Source organism: Poecilia latipinna, unplaced genomic scaffold (assembly GCF_001443285.1).
Source record: "Poecilia latipinna isolate Pla-1442-1.1 unplaced genomic scaffold, P_latipinna-1.0 Scaffold39, whole genome shotgun sequence".
Taxonomy (NCBI): Eukaryota; Metazoa; Chordata; class Actinopteri; order Cyprinodontiformes; family Poeciliidae; genus Poecilia; species Poecilia latipinna.
The window spans coordinates 174,982-197,680 of record NW_015112655.1 but is presented as its reverse complement, the minus strand read 5'-3'; the positions used below and the strand labels follow the sequence as shown (position 1 = coordinate 197,680).

Below are 22,699 nucleotides of genomic sequence, written 5' to 3'. Positions count from 1 at the left end.
AGATACAGATGGCATCACCCAATATAAATTATGGCTGGTTTTTATGTTCCTAGTGGACTGGGCCGATGGTCACAGATGTTGAAGATCTGACTGCAGCAATAGTCTGCTACTTAAAGATGGGAATGAAACTAGAAGAAACCAGAAGTACACCACCCAGCTTCCTGGCATCTGTGCTGTTATTTTAGCTTGTACTGGTCTGGAAAATAATTTATTTTATTTAGCTAGTTAAAAAAAGAGAGAGAGAGAGAGAGAGAAACTGGACTGTTCAGATCTAATATACAGGACAAGTTTAATCCCTTGTCCTTTTCTGCTACAAGAAATGTTCAGAAAGCGATTCAGGCTGCTTCCACACCTAATAGACTTGGTTTGATTAGGAACTAAAATTGAAACATTTGTTACATTTTCAGCTGCTGTGGTTCTAAAAACTTTGAAAAACTTATTCCCCTCCTCGCCTGTGAGGGCGCAGCACCAAAAAAAGCCACTGAAGGAAGCACCACCAAAACCTCTGAAGAAGACACTGAGCACAACTTTCTTCACGAGATGTAAACAAAAACGGAGTGGCATTGGATTTTAGCGGTTGTAGGATTTTTGTTTTGTGTTTGGTGAAGGATTATGAGTCATTTCTGCTGCTAGTGCTAACATGCGCGTTTGTGTTGGTTAGATTTGCCCAGAATGCCCTGGGCTGTAGTCTACATGATGTTCACACATGCATTTGAAACGGACCAGAGTTCACTTTAACCAAACAGAGGCTGAGGTTTGTAAGTGGACCAAGTTTGCTTCTTTGGTCTGAATCAGAGTTTGGTTTTGCATTCACAGCTCCCTGGACTTTCTAGGCAAACAAACAAGAGTTTGATTAAAGTGAACTTTATTTTTAAATCGCTCTCAGAAGAAGTTTTAGCGCTACAACAGAATGTATGACTGGATCCTTTAAGTGACTTTTACTCAGCCTCAACACAGCAGCAAATGACTAATTTCAGTGAGGAACCAGTCTATATTTAAACACAAAGCGCGACCTTGTCCGTGTGTTTATTAGTCTTTATTGAAGGAAAAATGATTTTAGGCCCTGTCATTTCCACCAATAGTAACACCCGGCTGTTGATCACGTGACGACTGTGATGTGAGTAAAGTGAACCACCTCAGCCTAGCACAAAAAAGTATAAAAAAAACAAGTTTTTGCAAAATTGCCGTGTTTCCATTAAGCAAATTTATTTTTGTAATTTCACTTTGCACAATTTTGTGATTAATGGAGTGTTGTACAGTTTGTTCTGGTGGCTAGAACTGTCAACTGACTAGGGTTTGAAAACATTTGCAAACTTCAAAAATTTGTAACAAGAAAAAGAGGCATCTATTTATCACTTTCTGAGAAAGACACTACATGGAGTGAAACTTTCTGGTTTGATAGAATTGATTAAGAAGCACCACCAAATAATAAAGCTAACGAATCATAATCATCTTTGTTAAAGATTATTTTAGTCAAATTAGTCTTTAAAGACAGCTCTGCCCCTCAGTGATCAGGTAATTTTCAGGATGTGTACAAGCAAACACTCAGTTCTCACGGGACAAAAGCCTTTGTACAATAAAACAAACTCCGCTCCAGACAGGAAGAGGTGAAACGCAGCATTTCAGACCTCGGCTGAGTCTAAATATAGAAAAAGAGCAAAGCAGAATTCCCCATTAGCCTGCAGAACCGAGCCACCTGCGTTCTCCTTTCCAAGAGAAACACGGCAGCAATCAGTGAGTGTGCAGGTTCGACACGCAGCTCGGCTTTCCTCGGGGAATCTGACGTCACGGACGTTGGACCGCTGCTCATAATAACAGATTAACATCACTGGAGTATTGTTAGAGGGGGTAAGAGCAAACAGAGCCTCCAATAGAAAACTGTTTTCTCTAACAGAAAGAAAAAAGTTTCTGCAGCACGCTACTTCATCTATCCATCTATCCCCCGTTTATTTTTCCCTCCCTTCCTCTCATTCTTTGCCGGATCTAAATTTAGCCTGTGGAAAGGTCGGTGTGCGTTGCAGGGGCACGCAGAGCAACGCGCGGAGGTAACAGGCCGGCTGGGATCTGAATCGGGTTTATCGGCGCCGGGATCAGGACAGCGCAGAAAAGCAGGAAATAAATGGGTACAGAGCAGGAAACGGGGAATCTCTGCTGGGCGGGTTATATTCTGGGGGGGAAAAAACACAAATAAACACCCTGCTGCAAGCTAGGAAATCCAAAATAACAAACAGTTTACAATGATCAACTTATGGTCATCTTCATCAAACTGTCTGGTTTCCATGTTTACTTTACAATAACCATCCCTCTGCCACACTGGAATCACAAAAAGACAGCCTAACGCCGCTTTAATGAGGAGGTCTGAGCCTCAAACTGCTGTTTAAAAACAATCTTCTCCTCACTGAACTGAGCTCATAATTGCCCTTAAAGGATGGAGTTCAGATGCGAGGAGCCAGGGGCTTACAGCAGGGAGGAGTCGGAGGCGGCACGAGGAGGAACTCAGGTGGAAACATAGAGATGAGGATGAGACGGAGAAAGAGACAAAAAAAAGATCAAAGAGAAACGAGGACAGCGTGAACCCTCAGGTTTCACATGATCACTTCGGCTTAAAGACACACATCCTAGGTTAGAGGATACCAGCTAAAGAGAACTGAGAATAATCTCCAACCAGGATGCAGACAGAAGCTTTTAAAGGTGAGCTAGAGTTACCTTTTCAGCCGCAAGACAAACGACATGAGACAGAAGGGCATGAAGAGAGACGGGAAACGTTCCAGGAAAAGCAATAACTGTACAAAGAAAAGCTTGAACACAAAAATCTGATGACATTTTTCTGATCTATTAAAATAAAGTTGTTGGAAAGAGACTAGATGAAGATTTTAAATTGTATTTTAGGGTTTTTTCCCACCTGATAATGCAGTAGACTCAATTTATTTCTTACATTTTCAGCTGGTATGGTTTGCTTTCACACTGCACTGCATCAATCTAAACCAATTGAAAAACTTGTTCCCCTTCTCGCCTGTGGGGGCGCTGCACCAAGAACCACTGAAGGAAACGACACAAAATCTCCAAAAAAAGACATGAACGCAACTCTCTTCTTCATAAAATGTCAACGAAAATAGAGTGGAGTCTGATGTTAGCAGCTGAAGGATTTCTTTGTTATCTTTGGTAAAAGACCATAAGCCATTTCTCTTGTAAGCGCTAGACACGTGCATTTGTTTTGGTTGTATTTACCCAGAATGCCCTGCACAGTAGTTCACTTCCTGCCTTTGAATCAGTCTCTGGTCCACTTGGCGTTCACATGTGCACTTCCAGTGAAACCAGATCAAAGTTTGTAGGTGGACCAGAGTTTGCTTTTTGGTTTCAATCAGAGTTTGATTCACACCTCCTCAAACAAACTTTCCAGAAAAACGGACCGGGGTTTGACTGAAGTGGACTAACAGTGCTGGTGTGAATGCATTCATTCAGGTGCACTCATTCATTCGAGGGAAAAAAAAAACACATTAGACTCATATTCTGGTCTAAACCAAACTGAAGTAGTGAAGTGTGGGAACCCCAAAGTGAGGGTGCGGTGAGACCGATGTCGGCGCATACACCGATGTGAACAAACAATTTATGGTGCATGTATAGCATGCGCTCGACTCTGACTCAAATGCTCCATAAATATTGATAAACATCCCCTATTTCAAAGTGAAATGCTAAAAAAAAAAAGTACAAAGCATCTAGAAAACATGCTATCAGAGTCCCTTCCTCAGATCTCAGAGCTAAAATCTGGCTTCTATGTCCTTGATACTTCCTGCACTCTGAAACCAAATAATTCAACAATGTTTCACCGTTTAGGGATGGGCAGTTTCAGAGCAGGCAGTCACATTACTGTCATGTGCAGAATGATAAAGAAAATGTATTTTGTCATTACAAATCTTGCTTTGTTGCTTAATAAATGTAAAGTTCAAACACTCTCCTGTCTTTTTTTTTTTACTCTATATTTACACAACAAAATGTTTCTTGCTGCTGACTGCCTCCACATTTCAAATGTGCTGGAAAAGCAACAAAAGGAATGTTTGCAGGGAAAAAAGATTTATCTATCACAGATCTTTCTAATTAGATCAAACTGAGTTCAGTCAGAGGAAAAAGCAGAAAAGTGACTTCCTGGCTGCTTCTGAAACCTTCCCGCAGGTCCCAAGTCCACAGTCAGAGGCAGGAAGTTGGCACCCAAACTTTTTCTTCTTACACGTTTTGTTGCAAAGATACCTTGAAACTTCTCCACATTCTTCTTCTTTGATTCAGTCAGATTAGATGGAGAGCATCAAAAGATACATTGTAAACTCCTTCCACACATTTCCAATTGAGTTTAGGTCATTCTAACCTTTGACTATACAGTAGTATGTAAATTAGCTTAATGTTGTTATGTGAACCTCCATTTTTTAACTCAATCTCCCACTTGAGTGTGAATCTCTGCAGCTCCTCCAGAGTAACTATGAGCCTTATGGCTGATTTTCTTATTAATATTCTCCTCCTTTAGGTTCCAGTTTGTTACACTGGATTTCATTTGGGGGTAACAAAGAGAAAGGAGGCTTAAAAATCAACCAATACTGTATCATTTACTTTCAAATAAGAGCAACTGCAGAAAAAGAAAAATACAGTTTTTTAATGTTTATGCACACTTTTTAAAACTACAGAGTTGAAATACGAACATCAGGTACTATAATAATATCTGCATCTGTCCTGGTATTAAAAAAAATTCTAGATTGTGTATCGTGACGATTTGTCTGATCCATAAGGACAAATCTATTCAGTCTAATTCTATGCTTGTCAGTATCAGTTTTTTTATTTATTTTTACATTGGCTGTTATACTACTGATCTAAAAAAAAAATCTAAAAACATCATTTTTAGATGTTTGACCAAGTTTGCAAAGCTATTTAAGTGTGCGGTACTGGAGCAGAGTTATCAAATAAATTTGTAATTCAGTACATTTTATGTATCGGCTTAAAAAATTTTATTTAATTTAGTCAATTTAATTTAGCTAAATTGACTAAATTAAGTAAATTTAGCTCCGTTTTTCTGTATCGGATCGGAAGTGAAAAAGCGGATCGGTGTTGGATCAGTTTCAATGTGCGCCTCTTCATGTTCAGTCAGTCATTATGATGTGATACAACCAGCGAAGTCTTCATTGTTACACAGCTGTTTTGATTTTTCATAATTCCAATCCAATTAAAGCTCGTAATTAGGTCCTGGCAGCATGAGTGGGTGGAATAAAACTCTTCATGGGAACGCATCATTAGTCGAGCGTTAATGAGAAACAAAATCCTTCAGCAATTGCATCGGTGATGATCTCACAGCTCAGGACTCTATCTGCTAATCTGGAGCGCCTGAGCCAAGGTTGAAGCCTTATCAGTTTTCCCAGCGAAGGAACACATACATGCATGTACACGTGCTGCCGAACGCGTTGGAGCATGCTTTCCCTTCCAGAAAATGACAACCCTGTAGAACATTCACCTGTAATGAGCTGCTGGCTGCGTGACTACCCTGCAGGAGATCTGCAGTGCATCCTGCCACCGTCGGGGCACGAGGATGAACTTAGTTTAAATGATTGAAAGAAAAAAAAAAAGAAAGAGTGAAAGTTTTAAAGTTTGCATCTGTCTGTGCGCAGGAAGTGAGCGAAGCAGACACCCTGCAGAGTGAAGTCAACCAAACCAGACATCTCCACAGTCGGGCAGGTTCTTCGCTGATTAGGCGAATCAAACTGGGCATTCGGTCGGCGGGATGAAAAAGAGAAACTTTTTTACTAGAAAAGCTTGTTAAAAACCTGAAAACCTTTAGAAGTGGTTCCCGTGGCTCGTAAAGAATGATCAAACGAGATGAAATACAAAGCGTGAGGAGAAGGAGGCAAAGAAATAAAAGGGAAATTTTGTTTTTTACCGACTTAGATATGGCAGAAAATCCAAAATAAAATAAATTTTATAGTTTTTTGTGGGTAAATCAATTGTTGTCTTTCCATATCAGATATAAAAATATGCAAAAAAGTAAGCAATGACTTACAAAGTAAGGTGACATTAAAGTTGAAAAACCAACTCTGACATTAATACACACCATTTCCACCAAACACAGCAGGAATAAATTCTCCACCTTAAATTTTAATTTATTAAGAGAAGATTTATATGACCAATCATCCAGTAAGGAAGAAGGCAGTCAGGAGAAATGTTTTCTGGGTGAACTAACTTGAAGACTTAACAAACCAGGACTCAATAGAAGGATTTAAAAGCTCAACATGTCTCATATTTACTACAGATATGTGAAAACCCAAAGTTCTGGCAGTTTAAACAATCTATTCTGGTTCTGACCTAAATTTTCACTCTGTTGTGTAAAAGCATAAATTAAAATGACACAAAAGTTGGTTGTGAAGGTCACATTTCTCAAATGCTTTAAGTGAGTTTACCTTCTCTGAGTTTTTCTGCTGTTAATATTCTCACAACCAGTCAATAGTCCGCCATACATAAATTCAAACTTTTACAAGATAATTGCTGTTTTGGTTTTATCTTGACTCTACAGTATAAAGAAAGAATGCAACTGCGATAAGATTGCTAAATACTGTGATGTTGATTATGACCTGCCTATATTTTCGCTGACTTCAGGAAACATTAACATCTCACTACCCAAATATTTTATTTGCATGCAGAGTGAATGCATGTCACTCGAATATGATATATTGCTTCAAAGTACTTATTTGTAATTGCAAACATTTACATTACAATGATAACTGATGCAATCCATTGTGCAGCCCTGTTTCTGGAGTCAACAGGTTAAGAACAGCAATCAGAAACCCAACTAATGTAAATAAGATGAAACAATTTTTCAAAAGCAAGAGTTTATCAGATATACATGTAACATATATTAATGATTATTTATCTTCATAATCATGAGAACTTTTTCCAAAAACTAAGAAACAGTGGTTCACGTATATGGGTATGACATAAAAGTAAGGTGATTATTATAGTAATCGATAATTCTTACAATTTATTGACAAATGGGGTAGAAAAAAAAACAAACTGCCACATTCTGCAGATTATATAGCATTAGAAATACAAAGACGCAAATATACAATTCTTACTTAGAAATAAGAAAAAATATATATTTTTTTCTTATTATACTATATATATATATATATTTATATTTGTAGTTTTGATTTAATCACTACTCTGTTCTGTCAGCAAAATAATTTTTTTTGAGTCTATATACTCTAGTTAACGATTAATCAATTGCTAAATTAGTCTAGGATTATTTGAATAATCGACTAATCATGATTAATCGTTTCAGCACTGTATGAAAGTCGACTCAACCATGTTACCCCAAAAACATTTACATAAAAATTTTATTCAAAGTATACTGGTCCTTTATTACTTTACCTAAATATTTAGCATTAGAAACACGACTTGTGACTGGATTAATGCAGAGCTGTGGTTTAGCACAGGGATGACATCTGAGGAAAGCGATTTCTGCTTTTAAATCTCATATCTGCCTTCTGTGTTGTGGTTTGTTCAGCAGACTACTCTCATTTTACTCCCAATACACACACAGACACAGTAGCAAACCCAGCACCGCTTACTGAGTGACTTCAGATATCAGATTTAGCCGTCTGAACACTAGTGTGCATGCATACACGCACAAAACCACGCGCATACATGTGCCACCACAGCCCTGAATAGATCTATAGCTCTGAATCCGACGAGCTACATGAATGAGTCACTCTCACTCTCTCTGCCAATCAAATGTCATCTTCTCATTTCGCTTCTTTCCAATAAGGCAGTTTTTCCTTTCAGCGCATTTTCCAACAGACGGAAAGGCTCCAGCGTTGATTAAGACAACTGCATACAAGCAGTTGGGAGATGCGACAGAGGAAGGATGAAACGGCATCCATCCATCTATCTGAAATTAGCAACGACGGTGTCATAATTCCCCCTGAAGTCACAAAACCTCCCGACCCCGCCGAGGAGACATCACAGCGACTTTTATTACTACACGGTGCCAAACTCATAACACACAATATTCATATCTGGTACTGATTAACTCTCATTCCAAGGGTTTTTAAAGTGCTTTTAAAAAGTTAGCCTACATTCTAATGTATTAAGAATCAATATAAAAACCTTTTCACATCTGTTTAGGATGAGAACAACAACCACTGGGAGCTTTAAGACAAAAATAAGAAAACTAGCAAATAAATTACTGTGTTATTGACAGATTTAGCTGCAGCTTCACACACAAGTTAAGCAAAAAATAAAGTAACATCCATAAAATACTGTTTCCATAATAATTAAAAAAAGAAAACAAAGTCTGGAACTCTGGATTAGACAGGTGTTCTAATACAACGCCAAGCTGGAAAGACATCAGCAATGGCCTTGAGAAAGAAACATCCTGCTCCGCTTAGATGCATCCCTGCTACAACACACCTGAATTTATAGCCTGAATTACCTCCTTGACACGTCAGCAAAGTCCTGCACTCGAGGACTGGAGTTGCACGCCCCCGCTCCATGGTGAAAAAGATTTGCAAGTGGAATTTCACCCCAAGGTCAGATCGAAAAAATGCTCAGATAAAATGCAGCAAAACCTGTAGCTCCATGTCAGGCCTCGGTTAACATGCAAGGATCAAGAATCAAGGGGTGGGGTGGTCTAGTCAAAGCTCAGACCTCAACCTGACCAACCAATACCTTCACTTAGAGCCAATCAAACCTATTTAAAACTTAGATAGATTCATTTGATTTAATTTCATTGTACAGTAAACTGCACAGTGAAATTAGTAGTACAGCTGTTCTTATGGCATTTATAAACAGTCAAAGCACATAAAACTGGTGTGATCTGGGGAAAAAGTCTCTGTGGTGGGCAGGACTTGAAGGACAGACTATCGGGAGCTGGAGATTTCAAGGAGCTGCTCTTCATGCAGCCTGTTGATGGTTGAGCCAATAATGTCTCTAAAACAAATTCACATCAAACTGGGGCTCCAGCTAACAATTATTTGTAGTAATCAATTATTTTAGGGCTGAAACGATTAATTGGATAAATTGTGATAATTGAAATAAATAATTATTTTCTTAATCTTACATAAGAAAATAATCATTTTACTGCCTAAAATGAAATTACACAGCATTCCCTTAATTTGCACTTAATCATTTGTAGCAAAGATAAATCTGCAGCTAAATAAAACCAAGATGTGAAAAACATCAATACAGTGTAGGCTAATCTGCTTATTTTTTGGATAAACTGATTAATATTTGGACCGAAAGAAGCTGCTTGAGAGATTCTTTTAAAGCAGTTTTTCACAGCCAACAATTGGTTACTAATTTAGATTAATAATTTCAGCCCTGGATCAAATATCCATAAACAGCCTGTGGGTGAAGGAAAAGCCCCGTCCTGAAGGTGTTGTGGGAAAAAAGCCAGACTAAAGTGCTGTTAATCTTCTGATGCATGTTCTTCATGTCTGATTAACATTATCAGTCAGTGTTTGTGGGAAGTTTGTTGATTGGATCCATCTGGCCTCTCAGGCATTCCTGACTAATAGTTTTCAAGCCCCTCCTAAACAAAAGCACCTCATCAGCGCCGCATGCAGCGGGTCGTCACTTCTGCAGCTTCATCAAGACTGTAACATGAATATTTGTTTTCTCACCAGACGGCTGCGGTTCTGCCCCTGCCACTCTCCGGCGTTGGTTTGTGTAATTTATCTGCCATTTGAGACTTATAGAACAATCACAGCGACAGTGATCCGCTCTGGAGAAATGAGTCTGAACTTCTGAAAATCTTTAAAAAACGAGTGTCAGCAGACACGGGACTTTCAACATATGTGACGTCTGGGAGCGTTAGTCAGCCTTTCCTCAGAGGAAAAAGTCGCCGCACTCTTAATTCCTCCATTACATTAAATCTGGATCTTCCAGTCTGCAGACAAAGTGGCTCGCTCCGTTTGTAAAAACATGAAAGATTGGAGGCACGACGGCGTCACCGCAGGGAGATGGCAGCCCAAACGAGCGCAACACGCTCACGAGCTGCAGTGAGAAAATTAAAAGAGTGTGTGTGTGTGTGTGTAATACAAGACAGATATCGGCCGTTTTCATGGCACGTGGGGGGTCCAGACCCGTAATAAACGGAGCATGCTCAGAGTGGGCGAGGAGAATGAGTGGGAGTCTGAGAGATTAACGGGTTTTATGTTATGATTCTCGCTCATTCATCAATGTCACCGACTGGTGTTCACACAAACTACACAGACAGAAAACAAGTCAGATTATTAAAAAAACAACTGAAGTTCGCTCTTTACACTAAACTGCATCTTAAATGTTGTTTAACTGTTATTTTTATTAAGATTTGAGTCACGATCAGGTGATTAAGCAACAAAGATCACCATTCATTCCTGTAGCCATTACATTTAATGGTCTTTTTTTACTACTTTATGAAATAATTTTTAACATTTTATATGACTTTCCCCCAGTTATTATGCATCTACGCTTAATTACAATCTCCTACCTGCTAATACAGTATGTTTTGATCAAATTTGAGACCTTTCAAGGCTGTTTTAGTCTCATGTGCATATTGTTCTTCATATAAAACATTTTTAAAAACCCAGAAAAACACAAAATGGAATGGATAAACCAAGTAATAAACAGCCCTTCTATTTCTTTTCTGGTAGATTGTCTATTGCGTCTTAGACCAAAAAAGGAATCACATTACAGACGCATCAAACATTTTAAGGTCAATTTGTGACTTCAGATTTTATGAAATGCAGATTGGAATATCTCATTAAGACTAATAAATGTCATTGATTTATAGATGCCAACATTTTCCTATCCACCGTGTTTTTAATCACAGATCAAAGTAGGAAACTGAAGATAAAACAGAAACTTTGCTGTAGAATGCTTAGCCTTCCTGTTATCCCCTGAAGTTGCCCTCTCTAGCAGTCTAAATGAACAATAGCAGCTTAGGCCATATAGGGCTTCACATGTTTTTCAAAACCGTCAACATCATTAGTGAAAAAGCTTATTGCTAGTATGTCCTGTTAGCATTTAGCTACACTGAGTTTCCAGTAAAAAATTTTAAAAAATCCTCCATCCTGCTTTGAGTTGGGATGTTTTGCAGCATTTTACTGAGAGTCTATAAAGTTTGCTTCCGTCTCGTCTTTAAAGTAGGCGTTTGAGCTTTAGCGGTACGACACCTTCACACAGAGTCACAACAAACACACCACACACCGATTCCCAAGGCTGGCCCTGACGGCCATAAGAGAGAGACAAAGCTGTAGGATTCCCAGCGGAGTGATAACTGGAACAAACACGGTGTGAGCGCCGCTGAACCTGATCATCACCTGTTTGCTCCGTTCCCAGCAGAGATCCACACTCTGTACCTCTGAGGAACTTTCATACCTGAAGCCAATTTGGTACAATCAGCTGATGAGTTTGTTAGCTTGGTTCGGTTTCTAAATCTGTCGCAACAAACCAAATTAGTTCATTTATTGGTTTGATGTGTTCAGGGTTGGAATAACTAGTGTGAATACAGGTAAGCCTTACGCAATAATAAATAAATCAGTTAATTGCGTGATAAATTAAAACAAGCTCAATCATTTCCATTTGCATGATTGATCATTTCTCTTCTAAGTCCATTGATCTTTGATAATGTTTTCTTGTATTATTATGGCATTACCACTGACTTGAATGGTCTCAAAATAATATTATTGTTCATCGCAATAACTTCTAGCACAATTTATCAATAAAATTTTTTATTGTGACAGGCCTATAAGTGTCTGCCCCCCTCTTTTCTGGGTATTATTTTAGGCAACGTGAAATGAATAAAAGTGAGCTTTAAACAGATTCAACACCTCAGAGGTGAAAACGCGCTCATAAATATGCCAACCTTTCCTAAACTTTGTCTAAAAGCCAATCCCAGTACCACAGACATGGCCACTATGTGTGATAATAAAACCTCCTGTTAGATTTTTCAGACATTATCCTGTGGTTCAGTACCAGTTTCATGCCTCGCTGGATTTCAGAAGGAGCAAAGAGCTGCAGGAGGTTCAGGAAGCTCATGTTGGAGTAACTTTAACACTTCAAAAACCATCAAAAACAACAAACTTCAAGGCTTTTCAGCATTTACAGGTAGCGTGAGAGCTCCAGGTAAAAGTTTATGATTCATCTAGTTAAACTGTATTCAGAAATATCTTCTGAATAAAAGACATTTAATGCAGGAGAAAAAGGAAGCATTGTGTCTTCTGTGTGTTCCTGGTTTCTTTCACAGTGTTTGATTATGAAAAATAAGTTTTTAGTTCAGCATAAAACCTGGATTTAAGAAGGGTGGCCTGCAAATCAAAAGATCCTAGATGTTGAGAAGTGTGGACAAAGTGTCTCTGTCTGCCTTGCTGGGTCAATGTCTGTCCCAAAGGGATTCAAACAGAACCTTACTGTTGACATAAAGATCAATAAATTTATATTTCTACAGCTTTTGATCAAAACTCTTCTTTGCAGAGTTTATTTGTGGGGTTATTAATAAAATATAGATAGTTTTCTGACAGCTGGATGTTTTCTATAGAGCAGTGGGAGCTTTAAAATGCAGGTGCAAAGCCAACAGAGATGCAGGAAAAGTCTGGTCTGGATCAACCAAGTCCAAACAACCACAAACCGAGCCGCTGCCGCCAGTTGGCAGGTTTCCCCTCAGAGCCTCTTCAGGTGGTCTTCAGGCTTATTCTGCATCAATCCTAAACACTTTCTAAATTCAACAGGTTTGTTTTTACTATCAAAGACTTTCCACTGGTGAAGTAATGCACTGCTGATGAATGGATGGAAGTCATGTCAATACTCCCATTTTATTACGAATTAATGACAGTGCCACCCACAGTGGGTCACCCTAAATACTTGGACATAACCTGGCTGGCTCCAATCTACCGCTCATGTTTGCTGGATCCAACCTCACAAACATGGTGGAGGATTTGGCTTCGACAGGAACACTGGAACTACTTTACAGAGCCATAAAGGCCTGAAAAACATCAAATCCAGCAGGGAGCGTGCACCCTGTGAAAGCCTGTGTGTTTTTATACCACATCGGGAAAACATGGATTTGTTACATTAAAAACAAGACTGAAAAATGACAACATTATAAACAAGAATATGATGAAAATACCTTAATTTCTGCAAAAATTACTAAAATAAATATGTGAGGAATCAGGACAACCTTACAATTGTTGCTCCTTAAAATAGCTAAAATCACACACAGTGTTTGAGCAGCTTTGCCTCTAGTTAAACCTCAAATATATAGTTTGGAGATCTAGATCTTAGAAAGAATCTAAAATCTGTTGTTTCAATGTACAGAAAATAATCTAAAACTGAAGAACATTCGAACAACCGGCAACCGAAGCAAGTTTACTCTGAAAGCAGACCACAAGATGCTAAAATAAATCTCAAATAGGGAAGCAGAAGATATTAGAAATGTATACTTATCGCAATAAATCTGTACAAGTAGTGACTAAAGAAGGAAGAAAAGCACGCATGCATGATGATGATTGTTGGTTGATGTTGCACTTAGGTCTGTCGCGATATCAAATTTTGCTGGATGATAAATTGTCCCAGACGTTATTGCAATAAATGATAATATTGTTGTTTTGAGACCATTTTCAAGTAGCAAAATAATGCAAAAACACTCTTACGTATTAAAAAAGTGATTAAAAGTGTCAAAACCAATTAATCAAAATTAAGGCGTTAAAGTCCCGGGCCTGATTAAAATATCTTTCTGCGGGAAGCCCAGCATCCTGTCAGGTGTTTCAGAAACATCTGAGCTCCTCCTTATCTGATCGCTGAGGTGCATCATTGGTTCCACTCGACCTGTTCTGCTGTTTTATTGGCCTCACTGGAGGTCAAATGTCACAGAGATTCACTCAGTCATAAATACTTACAGATAGGACCAAGCCAACAGGTCAAGCTGACACAGGTCCTGGACACATTCTTTCACTTTACTTTTGTCGTGCAAAATAAAATACTAAAACAAATCCTTCAATCAGGCAGCAACACGGCAACCATTTTAGTTCCTTTAGGCAAGGCACTCTGAAAGCCTTCCTGTTTAGATAGATGTTTAAACGTGAAGTGAAGCGTGTAAAATCAGAGAACATCACAGCTCACTGCCTGGCAGCCTGATGGAAACGTTCATTTAAGATCCGCTGTGAGAAAACTTTACACCTCCAGGCTCTTACAGACCAGCTCAGAATAAAATGGATTTTCAGTAACCAGAATAATACCCTGTGCTGATTATTTAGGCTTTCTAATAATTTGCAAATCCTCTAAATTTGAAAAAAATTAACTTTACAGGAAATATTTTTCCATGTAATGATGACATAGTAAGGAGTAAAGAAGTGAATATTTTCCTTTAAACGCTCTTCAGGAGCAAAGGAATCGTTTCAGCCATGGATGATGAGCATTTCCACTCAGATCTAAGGGATAAAGTTGATAAAGCATCCTGTGCTGAAGAGTGATGGTTATCAGATGGAGGTAAACGCAAACAGAAAGTTCACTCAACCACAGCAGGTTGTGGTTTAGTTCTGTTTCCTCAGCTGATTGAAGCTGCTAAAAGATAAAAACACAACCTAAAATAACTTTTCCTGTAGTTCAACTTAAAGTTATGAGCTACAGTGAAACAAACAGGCAGAAATAACACATAGAAAATGGGACTAGGTGTTATTGTGTTAGGAAATCCTGTGATAATGTTGGTAAATATTGGAACCTTTAGCATTTTAAGTGACATCTTTAACATAAATACAAGTTTATAACATTTGGAATATAGTTTATAACATTTGGCATAGCAAAATCCCACAATATCTGTGCTACATTTTGGTTTCTACTAGCAGGAAAAAAAAACAACAAAAAAAAACTTTTTTTGATTGTTAACCAACTCTGGGCCTCCAGAACCGGTACGAGCCTAAACCCAGCCCTGAGGAATCTGATCAGCAAGTAATCTCAGCTGGAAGCAGATAAAGAATCCCTCTTGGCTGTTGTTTTAAATTAGCATTTTATCGCTCCTCTCTACACCCAACAGCAACATTTCATTGATCCATTTACTGTCAAAACACTTTAATTTGGCTTTTTACGTATAAATTCTTTAAATTTCTCAACTTGTGATTATACCATAACACAAACTCACCTTGTTTTTATTCATTTCTAAAACAATAGTAATTCTTCCACATGTAAATGGGCAAGGCACTTAACTCCAAGTTGCCCAACAGTCCAGCTATTAGATTATGAAAGCATCTGTTTGTCTGCTTTTAAACGCTTTAAAATTGTTGCTTTGATTGGAAAAACAACAGTAATAAACATTCATGAAGACTCCATGTTTATGACAGTATCATATCAGTCTTATGCAAATTAAGCTTTACCAAATTTCCTTTGTGGAAACATTATTTTGAAGCCTGACTTTACATATTTTAGTAATAAATAAAGATGTGGGTGCAGCTGCCAGACTTTCCTGTATGTGAGATTTCATTTGTTTAGCCAGCATGGTCGAGCTTTGAGCAACCTGTTGTCTGGAGTCGGCGCTTGCTACAGGTCACAGAGCCACTGTGCATACACACTTCCAGGAAAAGAGGCCCGCCATAACATCAGGAGACGATCGAAGCGGCGCTGACCCAGGCTGCCGCTCAACAGCACATCAGAGAGGCACTGACGTCACTCTGCGGAGGTTTTTCCAGGCCCTGCTTGCCCAGACTTGGCTCGCTAGCAATCAGGAATGTGATCAGGTCGACCTTTGTCGAACTAATCACTCACAGTAACCGCATAATGGGAGGAAAACCTGAGGAAAGTACAATCTATGAGTTTCTGTGTGGGTGTGGGGAAAAATACGTTTGGCTTTTTTCCAGTTGTCACGATTCTGCAGCTGCTGGATCAGCAAAAAGAAAAGAAAGACTTGTTTTATGGTCTGATGTTACGTCATCTGGCTGATCCTAACATGACCCCAGAGATTGCAAAAACAAATTGTTTCTACTTTTAGGATTTTAAACAAATAATAAAATATACTTCTAGAGCCATTTTATGCACCAAAATTTCCTCGTGTAGAGATTTGGAGAAAGGATGCATCTAAAAGTTGCAGGATCAGCTCAGGAAATCTGGTATTAAGCATCTCGGGTTTAGATCAAAGTGTATTTATATGCCAGGACGGCCTAGTCAAAGTACAGACCCAAATCTATTTGCTAATCTGTGGCAAGGCTATGAATCTGGTCCAATCCAAACTAAGGTTGAGTTACGTTCCAGTCGCAGGAGGGTTGGGGTGTAAAGCATGTCTTCAGGGGGCTTGGATACTTCTGCTGCTTCACTTTTCAGGTTTTTATTTGTAGACTTGTTGAAGACGAATTTGTTTTGACTTTGCAGCTCAGCACTACTTGGTGCAGGTTGACCCAATTTAGGGTTGTAGATAAGTCTGTCGCAATAAGCAATAAACCAATTAATAACATGATGATTAAAAACAAGCTTGATCATTTAAATCTGGATGACTGTTTTTCTTGTGTTTCTCTCTTTCTACCAACAACTGGATGATAAAAGTCTTCAGTCTGGTGCTTTGGTCTCAACTACCCCCTTTTTTTAAGGTAATGTTTTCTTAGAGAGACTTCATTTCATTTGTTTCTGTCTTCCAATTCTGTGTTAAATGCTCATTAGATATTAAAGTTTATTGTTCTTATACAGGGAATACTTATATTTTATGCCAATATCATATATTATTAATTTAAAATGGTCTAAAAACAACATTTTAGTATTAATTGGACAATTTAACGTCCAGCAAAGCTTGTAATTGTGAAAGGTGATAAACTAACAGAACAGGACGAGGTTTAAGGGTGTGAATACTGATCTGAGGCACTGTGTGGCTCCAATTAATAACTACCAAGTAATCGATTATTCCAAAAACTAATAAATAAAAGATCAAAATAAATAACAGATTTGGAAAAAAATGGTACATTCTACAAGTTTTTAATTTAACTTAAACATTTTTCCATACATTAAAAGACAATATAAATATTTAAAGTAAATAAACAAAACAACAGAAGGAACAAATACAATGAATTATGAAGTTTCTCGAACAAAACTGTCCTTCAAGTTGAGACCAAAACACCAGACTGAAGACTTCTATCACCAAGTTTTTGGTAGAAAGAGAGAAAAAGGAATTGTGCAACTGGAAATTATTGAGTTTGTTTTAATTTATCATGCGTTTATTTGATATATTGTTTATTGTGACAGGCTTGACCAGGATATGAATTTTATACCATACTGCACATCCCTTGCTGGTATATGTGATTTATTTTTATTACTCCAGGTTAAGCCGTGCGTCTAACAACTGTAGAGGTTCATGTTGGTGTTTGTTGATGTTTTAACAGACAGAATGTGGTTCATTAGCCAAATTTAAGGCAGGCTTATTAGCGCTTTCCACTTCCTGTAAATACGACTTCACTCATCAGCCCACAACCAAGCGGTCTTCCTGAAGCGTGACAGTAAAAACACTTGTTTTGTTGTGACCACATCAACATCAGGTGGAGCCACGCTGCGACAGACCAGCAGTCGTACACGTGTCTGCGCGCCTGTGCACGCACTCAATTAAGCCTCCCAGTCGTAAACAGCAGCTCTCTGCTAATGTATGGCTCCTTTCACATGCAACACGGCGCAGAGCGGGCGAGCGGGCGGTCCCGGCCGGCCGCAGCTGTGACGTCTCACATGTGGAGTGTTGTTGATATAAGGAGGAACACCAGTGGAAAATTGGAGCTGGAGCTGGTGGAGCCAGACTTGTGACTTCCTGATAGGAAGACAGTGCAGGCTGACCCATTATTTGTTTTGTTTAATGGAGATATTTATATCTGCAAAGGTCTGCAAGACCACAAAAGGGTTCCTAAAGTAAAAACTTTGGAGTAAAAGCGTCAACTGGAGTTATGAATTGTACTCCACTAAGTGTAGCACTACTTCAACATATCTTTACTCAAGTAAAAAATAGCCATCCAGGGAATTACTGAAAAAGTATTTGGTAAAAAGTCTACTCAAGTACTGAGTAACTGATCAAATTATAGATCAATTAATATTGAAAAATTACATCAACAGACAGACCAAATTTTAAAAATATGTGGAAATGATGGTATTTTTTGCACAAACAACAGCAAAATCAAACAAAATATTTATTTTCCAAATCAGTTTCTTTCAATAAAAAACTTATGAAACTTCAGCAAAAACTGCAGGTGTGTGAATTTTTGGTTAAAATGCGTTTTTTTTTTCTCTCTTTTTTTCAGTGGGTAGATAATGCAGAACTTTTACTCAAGTGAGAGTAGCAACACTTCATAATAAAATTACTCAAGTAAAAGTAAAATGTACAGTGTAGTGAAAAGTATATTTATTTATTTTTTATTTTATTTTATTTTTTTCAAAAAAAGTTACTTAACTAAAGGTAACTAGTTGCTACTCAACTCTGGCTTTAATCAACAGAAACTAATGGAACTGGGTTAACTTTCTTTAAGCTGCCACACAAACTCCTCTAAGCCTTTTGCAAGCTGCTACAAGCTGCACCAAACCAGAACTCGGGTCAAAAACACACAAAGGAGAGCGGCATGTGGGTTAAACTAGACGGTCTACTTTTAAAACCGAGCGGAAGTGTGACACAGCCCCTGGATGCTGGAAGTCATTAGGAGGGAATACAATGTTCAGGAGTCAGAAATAGGCGACGATGACCCGCTGGTCTGAGCCGTCCTCTAAAAATAAAGATGGAGTCATGAAAATAAGGAGGCTCGATTCAGAAAGATAAAGTTTTCACTCCTTCATGCGAAGATTGAGCTTCTTTTCGGCTCCTCCAGAGCAGTTTGGGATATAAAAAGGCACCTTCAGCTGCAACGAGATGGATGAAACCACATTTCTAATTACGACGTTGTGTTGCGGCGAGGCATTCCCCTCTTTAAGCGTCTATTATGGGCCGCTGGATCCCTGCCTGCCCGAGGTCACCGCAAAGCGCTCCTGACTAAACTGAATTTAAGAGCACCTAAATGCACAATGGGGGGAAAATTATAATCATTTCAGCAAAATCGGTGGTGTCACAGAAAAATGGGAGGAATGTTAACTGTAAGAGCCATAAGGTCTGCTTGAATCTCAGGTGGAAGGCGGCTCCTTTTTTTTTTTTTTTTTTTTTTTTTGAAAGCTCGTCTTTCTGGAAGTGGGATTCATTTGAAAGCTTTGTAAACAAACAGACAGCATTTTTCATTCCTCTTATTGCAACTATCTCCAAGTTTCCCTCTAGTTTCTGCAGGAGATCCTGTCTAACTTCAGGATTTTTAGTCATTCAGCTTTGATTAGTGGAACTAATGCAATTTGCATGGATCAATCAAAAGTTATATAGTAATAAAAATAGGATTTCAACTTAAAATGGTAAAATTTTATTGAAAATATAGTCATTTTGGCCCAGAAATCACACATTTGTTAGCAATCACACATCAATTCATATCCACTTTAACAACTAACATTTTTTTCTAAATGCATCTCATAGATTAATATGAATAAATGTAGTTATGTATTCACAATTAATACTATATACCAACTTAGAGTTGTTCTGGTTTGATCAGAGGGCACAGTCTCTGGTATTTCAAAGGAATCAGAACCAAAATAAACTGTTAAACATTGGTTAAATGGATGGATGTGAATTGATTTCAGGCAACAAAATGGGTGATGGATGTTCAGAAATCATATTCCTAATGACCAGAATGCTTAAAAATCTAAAATCTGAACCAAAAACTTGATTTAAACACCCTTCGTCAACCAGAGAATAAAGTTAGAGTAAGATTATCCCCCTTATCTTGGTCTGATTGCAGTTAAACTAAAAAGTGCAGAGGACAAGTTAATATTTAATGCACTTCTATACCAAGAATGATGTGAGATTAAAAATTTTATACAACGAGAGGGAAAACAGGGTGGAGAAACAACTATTTTCAGTATTTGAAGGGAATTTTCAATGAAAAATTGTCTGGTTATGATCTCTGGCAAACAGATTGGTGCATTGGTACTTTGCAAACAAATCTCAATGAATCTCCATATTGGTTTCATCATTTCTGATGTTACATTGAGCCAAAGTATCCACCTTAAATGCTTTTTCTTGTCATTTGATTGGACAGTTTTTACCCAAACATACTAATTATTGCCACTTCCTAAAGTTTCTGAAGCAACCATGTGACCGGCTTCAGTTTAATATAAAATCTCCAACATAAAGTGTGTCCTTTTGTAAAGTAGAAGGAGGATAATCACTTTAAATCCTCTTATTTCTCCTTCTCAACACCACTGAGTTCAAGGATTTTCACTGTAAAACTTTTTTTTTCTGCAAAACCAAGTAAATTATGTTTGCTGGGCTTCAACTTTTCACCTTATTTTCATATAAGTGGGTAAAAGTCTGCAACAATCACTATTTTTACATGTGGTTTGTAAGCTAAACTTTCTGCAATCAGTGATATTATAAAGGGAACTCATATTTTGTTTACAGTCAGTTATAAATCTTGAATGTTTCTCAAAATTGTCACAAAGTAACATATTGGATATGTTTAATTTATTATTTTTGGCTTCATTTGAAACATTTTTCTACAGATGGATGTTAAATTTTAAACTATGTGAGATTATAAAAATGAAATCTCCAACATTAAATTTGCCATTTTTGGTAACTAAAACCTGAATAATAACACTCAATTCTCTTAATTCTCCTTTCCAACAACTGTTTTGCTGCTAAAGTAAATTCAATGTATTCTTAAAAATGTATTTTGTTTTAATTACTTCGTGTGCTTTTTATGACAACTGTGTTGCAGTTTCTTTGTTTTGTTATGCTTTGTTGACATAATTTGTTTAATTAAGTTATGTGTATAGTCTGTTTTTAGTTGGACAAAATGAGCATTGTCCCGGGATAACAAATGAAAAATAGCATTTTGGCTAATTCTAGCGTATTATAGTAAAGTTAATTAATGTGCATTGCCCCTACCTAATATGTTCAATTAAATTTTCAAGTAAATCAAGACCGTGTTCAAATCACCCAGACTGTAAATAAACTGTACAGTCTATATTTGTTTACTTCGAGATCAAACTGTACTTTAAAATAGATTTCAATGATGTAAATACAGAGCTGTAATAGTGAACCGTGACTCCACAGTTTTTGTAAATATCTAAACATGGAGGTTTGTTTTGATACAAGAAGCCAGGCAGGTTTGGGCCATGTTGGTTCTGAGCTGGAAGCGATAGAAACTTTTTAACAGACGGATGGATCCTCTGCAGCGCCATAATTCAGTCACACTTTCCCTGGAGCTGTTGCTGCTAACAGGCTAACAACTGCTGCCGTTTTCACCGGGAACAACAAACACCAGAGTCTGTAAAAGTTGGTTGGAAAACCACAGAAATGTCCACTCACCCGTCTCTGCCGGGGTTTTCATCTTTGTCGAAATCTTCGGCGGCTCCCTCCGTCACCAATCCCGTCGACGGGTAACTTCAGACGGTAGCTTTTAGCTGAGTTAGCAGCGGCTCCGCACTCCTTCCACCCCCCGGTGTTGTTCTAGCCAAAAAAAGAGCCGAGAAAAAAAACCCCGAATGGAGTTTAAAACACACGGATTCACTGTGAAAGTTGCTGGTTTAAATCAGCAAAGTTGTCCCAAAGCCTCTGGAGCTGTGGGGGAGGAGGGGGAGAAATCCAGTCCGGTCCGGCTGAATGGTGAAAGTTTGGAGGAGTCAGTCCGTGCTGCCGTTGGCCGCTTCTGGAGCAACGGAATGTGGCGAGTTTAAATTTTCACTCCTATCGCTGCAGCAGCGGCGGCGGTGTCGCATGTTGGAGTCCTCCGGGGCAGCGGCAGCATCTTCCTCCTGACAACAGCCGCGCTTCGGGGAGGAACAAAAGTACCGAAGCCAACTCACTTCTTTCTCTGTGCCCCCTCTTTTTCTTCTTTTTCCACTCAGTCACTTCGTGTTCTCTCTCCAGCACCCCCTCCTCCTTCTTACACAGCCGGGGTGTCGTGTTTCGCTCTCCTCCTGCCACACGGGGCCGCCCACGCTGACCCACACAGGGAGGGAGGGAGCGAGGAACCGAACGCCCACTCTTCAAAGATCGTCTATGATATGCCAAGCATTATGATTATTAATGAAAAGATGGAAAATGTTTTGTTACAATAACCATTTCCATTTTCTTTAGTAACTTTTAGGGGGGGGGGGGGAATTAAGTATTTTTACTACGCTGTACTTTTTTACTTTTACTTGCGTAATTTCATTGTGAGGTATCACTACTCTTACTTGAGTAAGAGTTTCTGGACTTTCTACCCACTGTGTGTAACTTCACTGAATAAAGAACAAACTTGTCCTAACCAAAAATTCACCAGACAGCACAGTTTTTGTAATAAAATTCCATAAGTTCTGTATTAACAACACAAAAAAAAATTTGGATTTTTTTTTTCTTTGTCTGATTTTATTTCGTAGATACAGTGTTTATATGCATTACTCTCATTTTGTTCTTTAAAATACCAATATTTCCGCATACGTTTTTGTTTTGGTCTCTGTTGGTGTAATTTTTAAATATCAAATAATTTATGTTTTGATCAGTTGCTCAGTACTTGTGTACTGTTATACCAAATACTTTTTTTACTCTTATTTGAGTAATTTCTTGGATGGGTTCTTTTTACTTTTACTTGGGTAAAAATATGTTTAAGTAGTGCTACTGTTACTTGAGGACAAT

At 38.3% G+C, this 22,699-nt stretch overlaps 1 protein-coding gene across 1 annotated transcript in view; it reads right to left on the bottom strand.

Annotated features, from left to right (window-relative positions):
* The window catches only part of erf (Ets2 repressor factor), a 42,691-nt gene extending 20,608 nt beyond the window's left edge, over positions 1 to 22,083 (bottom strand). Inside the window, exon 1 of the mRNA XM_015045925.1 lies at positions 21,392 to 22,083. Within this exon, the coding sequence (XP_014901411.1) occupies positions 21,392 to 21,413 (22 nt within the window). The 5' untranslated portion in view covers positions 21,414 to 22,083. The remainder of the gene's footprint in view (positions 1 to 21,391) is intronic.
* Between the last annotated feature and the right edge of the window lie 616 nt (positions 22,084 to 22,699).